The 15,970-nt window shown below is 41.7% G+C and overlaps 1 protein-coding gene across 2 annotated transcripts in view; it reads left to right on the top strand.

The window, feature by feature from the left end:
- Positions 1–15,970, top strand: part of ACO1 (aconitase 1) — a 56,538-nt gene that overhangs the window by 9,101 nt on the left and 31,467 nt on the right. Inside the window, exons 1-3 of one of the 2 annotated variants that reach the window (XM_080938766.1) lie at positions 4,849–4,944; positions 13,599–13,717; positions 14,634–14,802. In XM_080938766.1, the coding sequence (XP_080794892.1) occupies positions 13,621–13,717; positions 14,634–14,802 (266 nt within the window). In that variant the 5' untranslated portion in view covers positions 4,849–4,944; positions 13,599–13,620. Of the gene's footprint in view, positions 1–4,848; positions 4,945–13,598; positions 13,718–14,633; positions 14,803–15,970 lie in introns of those variants that run through there. The other variant, XM_080938765.1, reaches the window with a different exon arrangement.

Below are 15,970 nucleotides of genomic sequence, written 5' to 3' on the forward strand. Positions count from 1 at the left end.
ACGACATACCCCGAGGAACTGAGGGTGACCTTCTCTAGTAGAGAATGAGGCAGGCTGGCCTAGGGCCTGACTGCTGCCTCAGCACCTCTGCTTTCTGCATTAGTGTTTTGTGCCCCAGGGTGGCTGTTTTTCCTAGATGTCTCTGGAATCTATAAATGCTGAAATCGTGAAACTGTTTCAGTTAGCGCCCCCCCCCCATGATCCTAAAAATAAAAAAGAAGTCTTCTGTTGTCGTGATTTGCTGAGCTAACTTAAAATGAGTTGATTGGGTTGATTCTTTGTCTTTGAGCTACAGGTACAGACATTGCCCCCTTCAGGATTGGGAAGCCCTAAAAAAGAGAGAACTTGTCAGGCATTGCTGCGCCTTCCTCCTGTCCCCAGATCATGACCACATTTACAGAGTGTGTACATTTGCTAAGTACTACATGATCATTTCTGTGATGCATACCCAGAGTTTCCAGTGTTGTTTAGTACTGAACTAAAAAGAAACAAAGGTTAGGTTAGACTCAGGAAGGAACCACATCTTAATTATAATCTAATATTTTCCTACTGAGTTCATGTCTCATCAAATTTTAACCAACTTTTTTTTGTTGAAAGCCTATAATTTAAACCAGGTGGACAGCCAGGAATATAAAACTGTCTTTATAACGCCCCTCCAGTGGCTGAAAAGTCCCAAGTAGCCTGATTCCCAGCTTGGTGTTTTCCCTCTGGTTCTAGCCCCACTAGTCTACCCACAGGGCCCTTGCATGGGATCTCAACCTCTTGCTCAGACCTTGATGGAATTGCGTATAGGAGCTGCCTTCAGTTTTCTGCTTGGTGGCTTTAGTGGAGGATCCTTGGTCATCTTACCTTCCTTCCCATTGTCCCTGAGCTGCCTATTGTCCTTGCCCTACTTTACAAAGAGCAGAGTCCCCACTCCACATTCTACTGTGTGTTTACTTGTTTAGTCTGTGTATACTGGCCTGTAATGGCAGAAGCTCTGTTTCTGTCTCTTTGCTGGTGTCTCCCTGGAACCTATCACAGTTTCTGAATCAATTAATATAAATATTGAATGCACGAGTCAGAAATTGTTATTGGAGGGCTTTCTGGACCATTATCTAACTTTACCTTAGACCCTCGATCTACCTTACTTTGTACATTGTGAATGTGGAACTTACTTTGTACATTGTGAAAGTGGAGTGTAGAAATGTTGGATACCTACATAAAAACTAATTATTTCACATCCATTTAAAAAGTAAATGGCCATCTAGAAGTATATGGCCTAATCTGGTCTGTTACCTAGGATAGGAGAGAAGACAGAAAGGAAGTAGATCAATAAATAACGTACAAACGTACCAAGAAGAGGCAGCCTGGCACAGGCTTTCTGAGAGGGTAGTTCTGCATGTAGCATGTTATCGGTGCCCCAGAAAAGGTGCTGTCAGAGCTGGTGGCTGCTTCATTGTTTTTTGGTTTGGTTTGATTCTTTTGTGACAGGGCCTCACTATGTAGCTCTGGCTGTCTAGAAACTCACTATGTAGATTAGACTAGTCTTGAACTCATACAGATCCCCCTGCCTCCGCCTCCCAAGTTCTGGGATTAAAGGTATTCGAATGTGAATGCAGTGCGTGCAGAGGCCAGAAGCAAGCATCACATCATCTTGAGGTGGAATTAGATGTGGTTTTGAGACATGGATGCTGGGAATCAAAGTCAGGTCCTCTGGAAGAACAGTCAGCACTCCTACCTAACCCCTGAGCCATCTGTCCTACCCCAGAACTGACTGCCAACAAACCATTGCTTTCGCCAAGGCCTTGTCAAGTGTCGCTGTGGTTTTCTAGTCTCTCCCAGAGCAGATAATTGTACTGGCTTCTCCATTAAATCATGCCATTCATAAGACAATAGCTTTTAGTTAAGAGGTTTTCATTCGGTTCAAATCACTTTTACAAATAGCTGGAAGAATCAGAGTTACCCTGCTTCTGAGGAAATTCATTCCCCACATGTACCCACAGCACACGGACAGCAAACCCGTCCTAGAGCTGGGAACAAGCCGTGGCCATTCTGCCTTGGAGACACCTGGCCTCATGTTCATGCACACATACACAATCTTGCATTAAAAAAAAACAAAAAACAAAAGTTGTTTATAGGTAGCAATGTTTGCATGCCAGTCAGTTTGGGAATGGGACCAATTAATTTCTCTTTAAATAGAAAGAAAAACGGAAGCATAGCTTAGCTGCCTTTCCAGTGAACTGAAGTAAACTCTAAACGTGACAACTGACTTTGGAGTTGAGAGCTGTATACGTTTAGAACGGACGATGGGGAAAGGTGGCCACACAGCAAGAAATGCCAAGGAAACCTCTCTGTCCTCACATAGACTGTTAGTCTGTAATGTGCTCTTGTTATCTCTTCAAGTCCCAAGTGAGCAGTACTGAAGGTGTGCTGTCTGTGGCTCCTGCCCGTCCAGCTTCTACAGAACATGCAGTGCCCAGGACGAAGACCGAAAGCCCCGAATTCTGCATCCATTCCACTGCAATAGGGCTGTGTTAGGCAGATCACTCCTCTGCTTCCTCCTCTGAGGGCGCAGGGTCCCGTTGACTGTGTCTCTTACATAGGCAGTTTGACAGGAGTCAACTCTGGTAGTGAGGTGCAACATTGTAACATAGACCTCATAAAGAACTCTGGTAGTGAGGTGCAACATTGCAACAGACCTAGTAAAGCTGAGAGCTGGAGTCCAGTCCGGAGGATGCAGCCTGTCTTGGTTGGTTGGTTTAGTTTGGTTTGGTTTGCCCTGATCATTGGCACTTTGCTCCAAAAAAATATGTCTTTGGTGGACAAAACCAGCATGCACCCTTTGGTCCTGACGCTACTTATAATGTGGTTCACCATGCCTTTCAAGCAAGGGTGATGGTTTGGCATCCATTCATCAGCAGTACTCAGGCTTTCTCTTAGAACCCACTTGTAAGATTGCTGCTTGGAAATGGAAGTTTAGTCAAGGGCTGCACCTTGGCCTAGATGGGAGTTGTGCTTTCACTTAAACCAATAAGCCTCTTGTATTGCTGTTGTAGGCTGTGAGGCTCTCAATTTTGTAAGCACAGAGCCAACTGTGCAACACATTTTAGAGCTTTGTTTATGTAAGGGGAAATCCAGAGTCTGAGTCGCAAATCCAGATGCAGAGCAAGGGCTGTCCCATTTCCTCTGGGATTACAGCACCGTCCCTTGTCAGTATTAATACCTCAGTTACATTCCTTGGACACGAGAGCATCTGGTCACCAGAGGCTGTCTCACTTCGTCACCCAGTTTGACCTCACTGACAGATAAGCAGTTTACAAATGAAGAAATTCACATATCTAACAGACAAATCAGAAATATTTAACTTTATTAGCTGCTAAGGAAATATAAAGATTGCTTTTTATCTCTCAAAACTTGGCAAAATGCAAGAACAAATTATCTTGCCTGGTCTGTGCACCTCTGTTCACTGCTGGCATAAAAAACATTCAGATAACCTTTCGGGGTGCTTGGACAAAAGTGGAGATGGAAAATCCTCTCACCTAGCAGTCCTGTTTCTAGGAACTGAAAGCTGACGGTTTATTAAGTGGATTGGGGGCCTCTAAAGCTCTGTGTACAAAAATGCAGCATTGTTTGGTGATATTTGCAAACAGCCACGGTTAGGGTGAGCCAAGGTGTGATGGAGGGGATCCCCACAGGGCAGTAAGACCAAGGAGAATCAGAACTTACCGGCATGACTCCCCCTTTATAGTCTACCTCGGATTAGGGTGTCTGTGCTGGATACGTCCGTATGTGTTTATTTTATGATCTCCTCTAAGTCCCCAGTGTTTGTACCCTGCAGTCCCCCGTGCAGATGCCCCGTGCCCTCCCAGTCACTGCTCTAATCACATCATTGTCTTTACTAGTTCAGGACATGGGTACAGTGATGTCCCACTGAGTGCAGACATCCCTTTATTAAATCCTTCTGTATAAAAACCCTTACACTTTCACTTGACTGAGAGCCAGAGGTGAGTGTTCCAGGGCCCCAGGTATTCAGCTAAGCTCCAAGGAGGGCAGGCTTTGAACGATTGCTCTTTGGGAGAGCATTGCCCAGTTTTTCTTATTTTCTCTTCTCCCTTTTACTTGTTTGCTTTTTCTCCTGCTTCTAATATTGAATTCTGTGAAACAGAAAAGGCAGCAGCCTAAAACAGTCTGCCCTGTATGCTGACTCTTCCCACTGACCCAGAGAAGAAACCAGAATAGTGTGCTGGCCTCTTCCCCCTAGCCACAGCTCAGTCTCTGGGCCCATGCCTGTTTTACAGTGTTTCTATATGCAGATTAGACTGATAAAACGAGGAAAGAGGCCAGAGCAAAGCCACTGGGGAGAAAGCAGGATAGAGAGGAACGCTGGAACCTGCGTTTACTCAAACGTTCATAGGGTCCTCTAGCCAATTGGTGGGCTTCCTGGACAAAGCTGGACCTCCTGTTTGGAGGTTTACACGAAGATTCTTGAGTCCTCCAGATTATTTCCCAACTTCCAAGTAAAACCAGTTTTTACTTGCTATCACACAGCTACTATTGTTTTTGACCTGTGGCTCAGTAAAGATGAGCAGGGCATGTGATTAAGGCGTGACTCAGAAGGGGTGCTAAAGGAAAGAATAAGTCCGACTTGCTGGTCCTTGGAGATTTCTGGTAGTTATCTTCAGCTAGGTGCACGTGGGTAGCCTGGTTGGGCCAGCATTACTTCCGTAGGGGAAGTGGGGCAATGGGAACAAGCAGGGATCAAACCTCACTCCGTCTCTTCCTAGGATAAATACATTGTAGCATCCCTCGGCCGCTGTTACTACGGATGATGAGTGGGAATGCAGACGTGCTGCCTTGGTGGAACTCTCACCAGGACTGCAGCGACAGCACAAGAGCTGCCTTCCACATCTCTCCCTCCTGATCTCTTTTTGCTGGAGGGATTTTTACACGGCCTGAATAAAGGTATAGAAAAAGACATAGACTCCAGGTATTTACTGAAATATAAAGAAATCTATTTTAAAACAAGTCTTTGATATATGTGTTAACTTCTCTATACACACACACACACACATACACACACACACAATTTTAGTATCTATTAAAGAAAAAGCCAGTTTACACACTAATGGGATGAATGTGCTTGTTTTGTTTTATATGAAGAACTAAATCTTGGCTGATTATTTGATACTGCAAGATTGGAGTTGACTGGTATCCTGATTTTATCACCATCAATGCTGAGAATGCTGCTTCGAATCAGTACACAGTACAAAATGGCAAAGACATGCTTAGGGACATTCAGAGACTGATAGAAACTGTTGGAATCCTAATGCAAGATTCATTTTATGATTTGGTTTTTTTTTTAAGGTTTATTTATTTTTATATATTTGAATACACTGTCATTGACTTCAGACACACCAGAGAAGGCACTAGATCCCATTACAGATGGTTGTGAGCCACCATGTGGTTGCTGGGAATTGAACTCAGGACCTCTAGAAGAACAGTCAGTGCTCTTAACTGCTGAGCCATCTCTCCAGCCCCATCAAGATTTTTTTTTAATGAAACTGAAGTTAGCAATCAAATTGCACTTTTTAAAAACCAAACATTTTAACACAATACAACTCAAAGATACACTTTATTTGGTATTTACAAGAACGATAGTAAGAAATATTAAAAGTTTCTGTTTTCCATAATTAAATCACTCTATAAGAACAGAAAACTTTGACTGTAGATCATAACAGACAGTAGTTTGGATTCTGAGTGGAAGTGCTGGGTAACATCGGTTGGGGTGGTGTGTTGTAACGACATGTAGTTCTGTGTGCTCGTGTGTGTGTGCAGAGGCAGTGGGATGGTGTGTTGTAACAACATGTAGTTCTGTGTGCACGTGTGTGTGTACAGAGGCAGTGGGATGGTGTGTTGTAACGACATGTAGTACTGTGTGCACGTGTGTGTGCAGAGGCAGTGGGGTGGTGTGCTGTTACGACATGTAGTTCTGTGTGCACGTGTGTGTGCAGAGGCAGTGGGGTGGTGTGCTGTAACGACATGTAGTTCTGTGTGCACGTGTGTGTGCAGAGAAGTCTGGTGTGGCATGAGTGAGCACTGGCAGAACCTTCTCAGGATCATTACCCAGTGGATTTTGAGTTGATTTTTAGTAGTTGTGTTAAATTCTTCCTGCCCACCCCATCATACAGACAGACTATTTGAGAAGCTCAGGGTACTCAGCTTGGTGCCTGCTTCTGCTCAGTGAGTAGGACGTACTTCCTTTCTCCTCTAATGCAGGGTTTGCTTTGTGGCCTTAATACTGTTAGCGTTACCGACTTCCAGGGGAAGGGGAGTCAGTGAGAACGCATCATACAAGCCAGTTTCTGCTGCAGCCGATCGAGCACTGTATCCGTCCTAAGATACGATCTGCAGGCTGCTGGGAGTAGCGGAGTCACGTGAGGACCAGAGTTACACCCAGGGCATCGGAGAGCAGTGCTAAGGAAATCAGCTCCTTGGCCCTCACTGAATGGCAGTAGGTACGGGTACAGGCTAGCAGTTGATTTAATTGTACATTTTTGACTGGCTGCAGGCACCTAGCACCTTATAACAAGATACGGAGATAGGAACTATTCGGAAGTTAAGTGAGTGACGGTTTTGATCAGTCCTTTGAGCATTTTCCTTACTTCCTCTAACTGCAACCCTAGAGATGTTCTTCAGTCTATTTTTCCCCCCTAGGCAGGAAAACAACAGGTTTATCATTGTAGTTGCTATAGTGTGGAGTGAAAAATTTGAACATGGGGCCTAAATAAAACATGGATGGCAAATTCAAAGGATATAGCAGTGTGGCATTTGTAAACAGATGCCTTCTTCAAATTGATTAATCTCAGTTTCACAAGCTCTAAGATTTGCACACTACTTAAATAGACAAGTTTGATGTTGCTTATTACAGAGTATTGATTTTTTTTTTTAAGACTTCATTGGTTCCCCACTTGCTAAGGTAAGGCTGGGCATGGAAGTGCATGTCTCCGTGATCTCCAGCTCTTAGGAGGCAGGGACAGGTATGCCCGTGAGTTCAAGGCCTGTTTTACTGAATAGCAAGTTGCAGGCAGCAAGAGCTACACATTGAGACCCTGTCCAAACAAACAACAAAACCTAAAACCACTGCTCACCCCCACCCCACCCCACCCTGTGCAGTCTCCTGTTCGTGTGCATGTACCTTGGTGTGTGCTGGTTAGTTTTCTGTAAGCCTGACCTGCACTAGAGTTGTCTAGTATGTTACTTTAGTTACTTCTCGATTGCTGTGATAAAGCACCATGACCAGGGTAACGTAGCTGAAAACGTGTTTATCTGAGCTTCAGGCTCCAGAGGGATGAAGTCGTGTGGACAGCCCAGGCTTGGCAGCTGAATTCTGAAGCTGAGAGCTTATACCTTGAGTCACAGGCAGGAGGCAGGTGAGGTAGGGGACTGGGAATGGCCTGTGGCTTTTTGAATCTCAAAGCTTTCCCCCAGTGACACATTTTCTCCAGCAAGAACACACCTCCTAAAACACCCTGAACAGTGCCTCCAGCTGGGGACCAAGTGTTCAAGCATCTGAGCCTCTGGGGGACATTCTCATTCCAACCACCACATCTGGGAAGAGGGACACTTTATCAGATTTGCCGGTAGCACATCTCTGGCATTTTCCTGATTGGTAACGGATGTGGAAAGCACAGGCTGCTGAGGGTGATGCCATCCCTGGGGGAGTAGTGGAACTGTTATCATAGGGTTCAGCTTTGTCTGTTGATGGTAGTTTCATAGGAAAGCATATCATTGTGAACCTCACTCAGTATTTCAGACATTAAGGAATGTTATAAGTGACTGTAAAATAAATCATTCCTGTGTATAAAGCAGCAAATCATAAGGATATTTTTGTTTTTGTTTTGTTTTGTTTTTAAGGAGAATACCTTTCACTTTTTGGAATTACTACTCAAAGATTTTGTAATTATTCTCCAAGTAGGTTATTTAATAAAAATTAAAAAAAAAATAACCTTGTTCTCAGTTCTATGTTTGGCTGCTAGGATCTGCCTCTGTATTTGTTGTGATCTGGCAGAGCCTCTCAGGAGACAGCTATATCAGGCTCCTTTCAGCGTGTATTTCTGGGGATCAGCAGTATTGTTTGGGTTTGATGGCTGAATATGAACTAGATCCCCAGGTGGTCTCTGGATGGCCTTTCCTTCAGTTTCTGCTCCAAGCTTTGTCTCCATATTTCCTCCCGAGAATATGTTTGTTCCCCCTTCTAAGAAGGACTGAAGCACCCATACTTTGTTTGTCCTTCTTGAGCTTCATGTGGTCTGTGAATTGTATCTTGGGTATTTTGAGATTTTGGGCTAATATCTACTTATCAGTGAGCGCATACCATGGGTGTATTTCTGTGATTGGGTTACCTCATTCAGGAGGATATTTTCTAGATCCATCCATTTGCCTAAGAATTTCATGAAGTCATTATTTCTAATAGCTGAGTATTATTCCATTGTGTAAATGTACCACAATTTCTATATCCATTCCTCTATTGATGGACATCTGGGTTCTTTCCAGCTTCTGGCTATTGTATATAAGGCTGCTATGAACTAAGTCCTTTTTGTATGTTGGAGCATCTTTTGGGTGTATGCCCAGTAGTGGTATAGCTGTGTCCTCGGATAGTGCTATGTCCAATTTCCTGAGGAAGAGTCACACTGATTTCTAAAGTGATTATACCAGCTTGTAATACACCAACAATGGAGGAATGTTCCTCTTTCTCTACATCCTCACCAGCATCTGCTGTCATCTGGGTTTTTTATCTTAGTCATTCTGACTGGTGTGAGGTGGAATCTCAGGGTTGTTTTGATTTGCATTTCCCTAGTAACTAAGGATGTTGAACATTTCTTTAGATGCTTCTCAGCCATTAGGTATTCCTCCATTGAGAATGCTTTGTTTACCTCTGTACCCCCATTTTTAGTAGGATTATTTGGTTCTCTGGAGTCTAACTTACTGGGTTTTTGTGTATATTGGATAATAGCCCTCTATCAGAGGTAGGATTGGTGAAAATCTTTTCCTATTCTGTTGGTTACCATTTTTTACTAATAACAGTCTCCTTTTCCTTACAGAAGCTTTGCAGTTTTATGAGGTCTTATTTGTCGATTCTTGATGTCAGTACATAAGCCATTGGTTTTCTGTTCAGGAAATTTTCCCCTGTGCCTATGTATTTAAGGCTCTTCTCCACTTTCTCTTCTATTAGTTTCAGTGTATCTGGTTTTATGTGGTGGACCTTAATTCACTTAGACTTGAGCTTTGTACAAGGAGATAAGAATAGATCAATTTGCATTCTTCTACATGTGATCACTAGTTGAACCAGCACCATTTGTTAAAAATGCTGTCTTCAATTCTATTCCATTGATCTACGCGCCTGTCTCTGTACCGATACCATGCAGTTTTTATCACAATTGATCTGTAATACAGCTTGAGGCCAGGGATGGTGATTCTCCTGGAAGTTTTTTTAATTGTTGAATATGGTTTTTGCTATCCTGAGTTTTTTTTGTTATTCCAAATGAATTTTCAAATTGCTCTTTCTAATTCTATGAAGAATTGAGTTGGAATTTTGATGGGGATTGCATTGAATCTATAGATTGCTTTTGGCAAGATGGCCATTTTTACTCTGTTAATCCTGCCAGTCTGTGAGCATGGGAGATCTTTACATTTTCTGAGATCTCCTTCAATTTCTCTCTTCAGAGACTTGAAGTTCTTGTCCTACAGATCTTTAACTTGCTTGGTTAGAGTCACACCAAAGCATTTTGTATTATTTGTGACTATTGTGAAAGGTTTCATTTCCCTAATTTCTTTCTCAGCCTGTTTATCCTTTGAGTAAAAGAAGTTGACTGATTTGTTTGAGTTTAATTTTATATCCAGCCACTTTGCTGAAGTTGCTTATCAGCTGTAAGAGTGCTCTGGTGGAATTTTTGGGGTCATTTAAGTAACTATCATATCATCTGCAAATAGTGATATTTTGACTTCTTCCATTCCAATTTCTATCCCTTTGACCCCCTTTTCTTGTCTGGTTGCTCTGGCCAGGACTTACAGTGCTGTATTGAATAGGTAGGGAGAGAGTGGGAATCCTCGTGTAGTCCCTGATCTTAGTGGGATTACTTCAAATTTCTCTCCATTTAGTTTGATGTTGGCTACTGGTTAGGTATATATTGCTTTTACTATTATTTAGGTATGGGCTTTGAATTCCTGATCTTTCCAAGACTTAGCATGAAGAGGTGTTAAATTTTGTCCAATGCTTTCTAAGCATCTGGTGAGATGATTTTTTTTTTTTTTTGAGTTTGTTTATATAGTGAATTACATTGATGGATTTCTATATATTGAACCATCCCTTCATCCTTGTGATGAAGCCTACTTGATCATAATGGATGATCATCTTGATGTGTTCTTGGATTCAGTTTGTGAGAATTTTATTGAGTATTTGTGCATCGATGCTTATGAGGGAAATTGGTTAGAAGTTTTTTTCTTTGTAGGGTCTTTGTTTGATTTAGGAATGAGCATAATTGTGGCTTCATAGAAGGTTGGGTAGTGCTTTCTCTGTCTCTATTTTGTGGAATAGTTTGGAGAGTATTGGTATTAGGTCTTTTATGAAGATCTGATAGAATTTTGTACCGAACCCATCTGGTCTTGGTCTTTTTTTTTTTTTTTTTTTTTTTTTGGATTGGGAGTGTTATAGGACTGTTTGATTCTTATTTAAGTTTGGTAGCTGGTATCTGTCTAGAAAATTATCCATTTCATCCAGATTTTCCAGTTAAGTATAGGGTTTTATAATAGGAGCTGATGATTTCTTGAATTTTCTCAGTTTCAGTTGTTATGTCTCCACTTTCCTTTCTGATTTTGTTAATTTAGATACTCTCTCTGTGCCCTCTGGGTAGTCTGGTTAAGGGTTTGTGTGTCTAATTGACTTTTTTTAAAGAACTAGGATCTGGTTTTGTTGGTTTTTTTTTTTTAATATATATATTTTTTTTCCTTTTTGTTTCTACTTGGTTAATTTCAGCCCCGTGTTTGATTATGTCCTGCTGTCTACTCCTCTTGGGTGTATATGCTTTTTTTTCCCCCTAGAGCTTTCAGGTGTGCTGTTAAGCTGCTAGTGTATGCTCTCTTCAGTTTGTTTTTGGAGGCACTCAGATCCTGAGTTTTCTTCTTAGCACTGCTTTCATTGTGTCCCATAAGTTTGGATATGTTGTGCCTTCATTTTCATTAAATTCTAAAAAGTCTTTCATTTATTTCTTTGTTTCTTCCTTGACCAAGTTATCATTGAGTAGAGCATTGTTCGACTTCCATGTGTATGTTGGCTTTCTTTTCTTTTTGTTGTTATTGGGGACCAGTCTTAGTCCATGGTGAATTGATAGGATGCATGGGATTATTTTAGTGTTCTTGTATCTGTTGAGGCCTGTTTTGTGACCAATTACATGGTCATTTTTGGAAAAGGTACCATGAGGTGCTGAGAAGAAGGCATATATATATTTTGCTTCATAATTAAATGTTCTGTAGATGTCTGTTAAATCCATTTGGCTCATAACTTCTGTGAGTTTCACTGTGTTCCTGTTTAGTTTCTGTTTCCATGATCTGTCCATTGATGAGAGTGGGGTGTTGAAGTCTCCCACTATTATTGTATGAGGTGCAATGTGTGCTTTGAGCTTTAGTAAGGTTTCTTTTATGAATAAGGCCCTTTCATTTGGAGCATAGATGTTCAGAATTGAGAGTTCATCTTGGTGGATTCTTCTTTTGCTGAGTGTAAAGTGTCCTTTTTTATCTTTTTTGATAACTTTTGGTTGAAATTTTATTTTATTCAATATTAGAATGTCTATTCCAGCTTGTTTCTCTGGACCATTTGCTTGGAAAATTGTTTTCCAGCCTCTTAATCTGAGATAGTGTCTATCTTTGTCACTGAGGTGTGTTTCCTGTGTGCAGCAAAATGCTGGGCCCTGTTTATGTATTAAATCAGTTAGTTCATGTCTTTTTATTGGGGAATTGAGTCCACGTGTTTTAGTTTTTACATTTACCTGGGCAGTGTGGCCCTTGGTTGTAATCCTACACCCAGAAGGCTAAAGAGAGCCACTGGCATGAGTGCAGAGCTGCCACTGGCTACATGGTGAGTGACAAGCCAGCCAGGGCTGCACGGTCAAACCCTGTGCCAAGGGTTCTCTCACATTATTTTGTTTCTTGAAATATTGCCAGGGCACAATTAGATCTCTCAGTGATGAAATTAAGTCTCAATATAAAATATGTTTCATATATGATCTGTGTGTGTGTGTGTGTGTGTGTGTGTGTGTGTGTGTGTGTGTGTCCCTAAAGGCAATATTGTACACTGTTTGCTAGCACAGCTGTGTTTTAGTTGTACCCAGTCACATGAGTTCAAGTATAAAATCTCAGGTTATGGCATCCTCTCAGTACACAGAAGCTCAGGTTCTCCATCATTTTAAATGTAAGATGTTTGGAATTGGCAGATAGTTCTGTGCTGCACTTTGGACTGATGCACAGATAGCCATCACAAACAATTCTATCCTGTGCCATAATGACATTCTGCCATATTGGTCATTCTATAAGTGTAGCGACTATCTAAATAATATTTACTCATATAAACCTTGAGATGAAGCGTGGAAAATACTATTTTTATACTTAAACTATAAGTATTAGGGCAGGCCTGGAGAGAGCACACACACATGGCACACACATTTTACATGCAGGCAAACATTAGTACTCATCAAACCAAAGTAAATAACAATATTGGAGAATAGGTTAATGGAAGGGTAAGTCCCATTTTAGTGTGATTTGTTCTCAGTTGTGTTGTTAAATAAAAATACCTTCATATGTATGTTGGTCCTAGGAATAGTGTCTTTCTGAGCTAGGGTAGCTTCCCCTGCACACACATGTGGGGAGTTGGAGCCTGACCTGAAGCCCAAAGGAAAAGCAGGAAACAGCATGGGAGAGAACGGATTCTCAGATGTCAGCACATTGTTTACTAAGCGCTGCCAAGGCGGATCAGGAAGGCTTCCAACCATCGTATTCAAGTTTACTAAAAATGCTGCAGAAATTTAAAAAATGGAACCACATAGAACAGGATCTGAAAGCAGGCTCTTGGGCCCCTGCTCCCAGTAATTTCAGCAGTTGTGGTGGTTTCTGAGAGGCAGATCACAAGATGTATAAACTCACCTGCATGGCCTCCTGGCTTCTACTAACAGATGAGTCCAGTTTCAAGGTTTGCTCATAGTGCCACAATTTTCTGTGAGATGCAGCTTTTATTTCCGCTCTTTGAAGTTTATAGAAGAATGTTGGAAGGCTGTAGAAATATGAGAGACAGTACTTGGTCCATTTGCTGTTTTGAGAAGCAAATGCTGGCTTTCAGACATGGCAAGAAGCACATTGTTGAGGTTATCAATCTTGTGTTAATTCAAGTCCCATCCCACCTTCTATTTTGAAAAGTTGATAAATAATTTATGGATGTCAGTATGTACCATAATTTCTACAAAGAGTCCAGCTTCCAAAATAAAATTATTTTCGAATTTCATACATAAATAAAATTACTTTGATTATATTCATCCTCCCCTTAACCCCACCCCCGTTATTTTGTTTTGCAGAGACACGTAACCATCAATAATCATGAAGAACCCATTTGCACACCTTTCTGAGCCCTTGGACCCTGCACAGCCAGGAAAGAGATTCTTCAACTTGAATAAATTGAGCGACTCAAGATACGGTGGGTGCATCGCTGTGCTGTGATTGCTCTGTTAGCAGCTGGTTTCATGCTGTGCCTGGTCCTACGATCACATAGCCTTCAGGAGGGAGCTGGGGGAAATCATAGGAGACAGTGCAGTGTGTGGTTTATACACAGACAGGCACAAACTTCCCCAAGTCTACTTCTTACTTTCTTGTCTAATTTGTAATAGTAATTTTCATATATTTCAAGATAAAATTTCTATTTTGTAAATAAAATAGCTTTTTAAATAAGTTATTGTTATATTAAGTGGCTATGCTATCTTATGTTTAGGACTTTTAATTGGGTCATATTCTCATTTCATAAGCATTGGGTTTTTTTTTTTAAGATTTATTTATTTATTATATATAAGCATACTGTAGCTGTCTTCAGACACACCAGAAGAGGGCATCAGATCTTATTACAGATGGTTGTGAGCCATCATGTGGTTTCTGGGATTTGAACTCAGAATCTGTGGAAGAGCAGTCAGTGCTCTTAACCACTGAACCATCTCTCTCCAGCCCAAACATTGGTTTAACAAATGCTATTCCATGTATCTATAAAAATACATATTGCTTGCTACATATCACACAGTGAAGTCTAGACTGATCATGCATTCTGATGACTTACTGGTAACTTTTCTTTCTGTTAATGAATTCAAAATAAGCAACCATTTAACATAAGTACATAAACTGTTTAGTCTAATTTTTGAGTATTTTCAACTACTAATGTCTCCTAAATCTATTCACTGTACATAGTTTTCACCTTATATACATTTTAAACTTGCTGATCACTTGGCCCTCTTTCCCTGTTAGAAGAATAATCTAATGTCATGTATGAAGTTTATCTAAAGATTGGCTTTCAGGAGAGTGCCCACCCTGCAGCTTGTGGTTTGTAACGCTTTCTCCTTTATCCCCAGGACGCTTACCATTTTCTATCCGGGTTCTCCTGGAGGCAGCCGTTCGGAACTGTGACGAGTTTTTGGTGAAGAAAAGTGACATTGAGAATATCCTGAGCTGGAATGTCACACAGCATAAGAACATAGAAGTGCCATTTAAGCCAGCCCGAGTCATACTGCAAGACTTCACGTGAGCTGTAACAAAAATGCTTTGTCTCTGAGAAATCAGGACATAAAAGGAAAGCAAGGAGTCTGCTTTGGAACAAGAGGAGACTGCTGTGTCTCTAGTAGTCACCCCCTACCTGACAGGAGTGCCATCCTCAGAACTGATTGCACGAGGAAGGGCAGAAGGCAGCGTGCAGGGGGCCCTGTGGGGCCTGCACTCAGCTTGTGTCCTGCTGCTCCTGAAACCTGCACTGCCCTGTGGCACAGTCCCACACACTGTCTTCCCACTTTACTCTCGTGTTATTTTATTCCCTTGGTTTCTTTATGTTTCTTTATATGGAAGGAAATCACTAGATTTTATATTTTAAAGATAGTAGAACTAATTTAATTAGTATAAGTCTGATTGGCAGCCCATTTTTCTAAATTCTAACTTTTTTATTGTAAATTCTCGTATATTGTTGCATAATGTAAGTAGGTAATGTCCACTGAGCACATTGTCTGCATACCTCCTACTCCCCCTTTTCTCCTCCCTTCCCCTCCTGTAGGTCCCACTGCTCTCTGAAACAGTTTCACATCTACTTTCATGTAATATACATACAGACAGTGTTATATATGTACAGAAAACTCAGGAGCCGCACATGAGAGAAAGCGTGTGTTTGTCTCCCTACTGGCATGGTCAACTCTAGAGACAATCTCCAGTAGCATTCATTTTGCTGCACATGGTTTAATTTTTAGGGTTAAATTCGGTTCTTTGGGACTACCATCATTTGTACTGTGTGCTCCATTATACTGCCTCTATCCGCTGTTGTCTCTTAGATATCTAGTTGGCTGCCGCTGGGACAGGGCCACAGAGAACTCATGGTCAGTGTCTGTGATGTGTTCCTGACAGGAGCCATTTAGGTTTTTTCCTAAGAAATCTCTGTGCTGACTGCCACTCTGGATGGACGATTGTGCGTGCCCATTCTCAGTGCGGACTGTTCCCTTTGGTCCACATCCGGAAATCTCTGTGCTGACTGCCACTGTGGATGGACGATTGTGCGTGCCCATTCTCAGTGCGGACTGTTCCCTTTGGTCCACATCCGGAAATCTCTGTGCTGACTGCCACTGTGGATGGACGATTGTGCGTGCCCATTCTCAGTGCGGACTGTTCCCTTTGGTCCACATCCTCAGTATGTGTTGATGATTTTCTTAAT

The sequence above is a fragment of the Micromys minutus genome, assembly GCF_963924665.1.
Source record: "Micromys minutus genome assembly, chromosome: 26".
Lineage (NCBI taxonomy): Eukaryota > Metazoa > Chordata > Mammalia > Rodentia > Muridae > Micromys > Micromys minutus.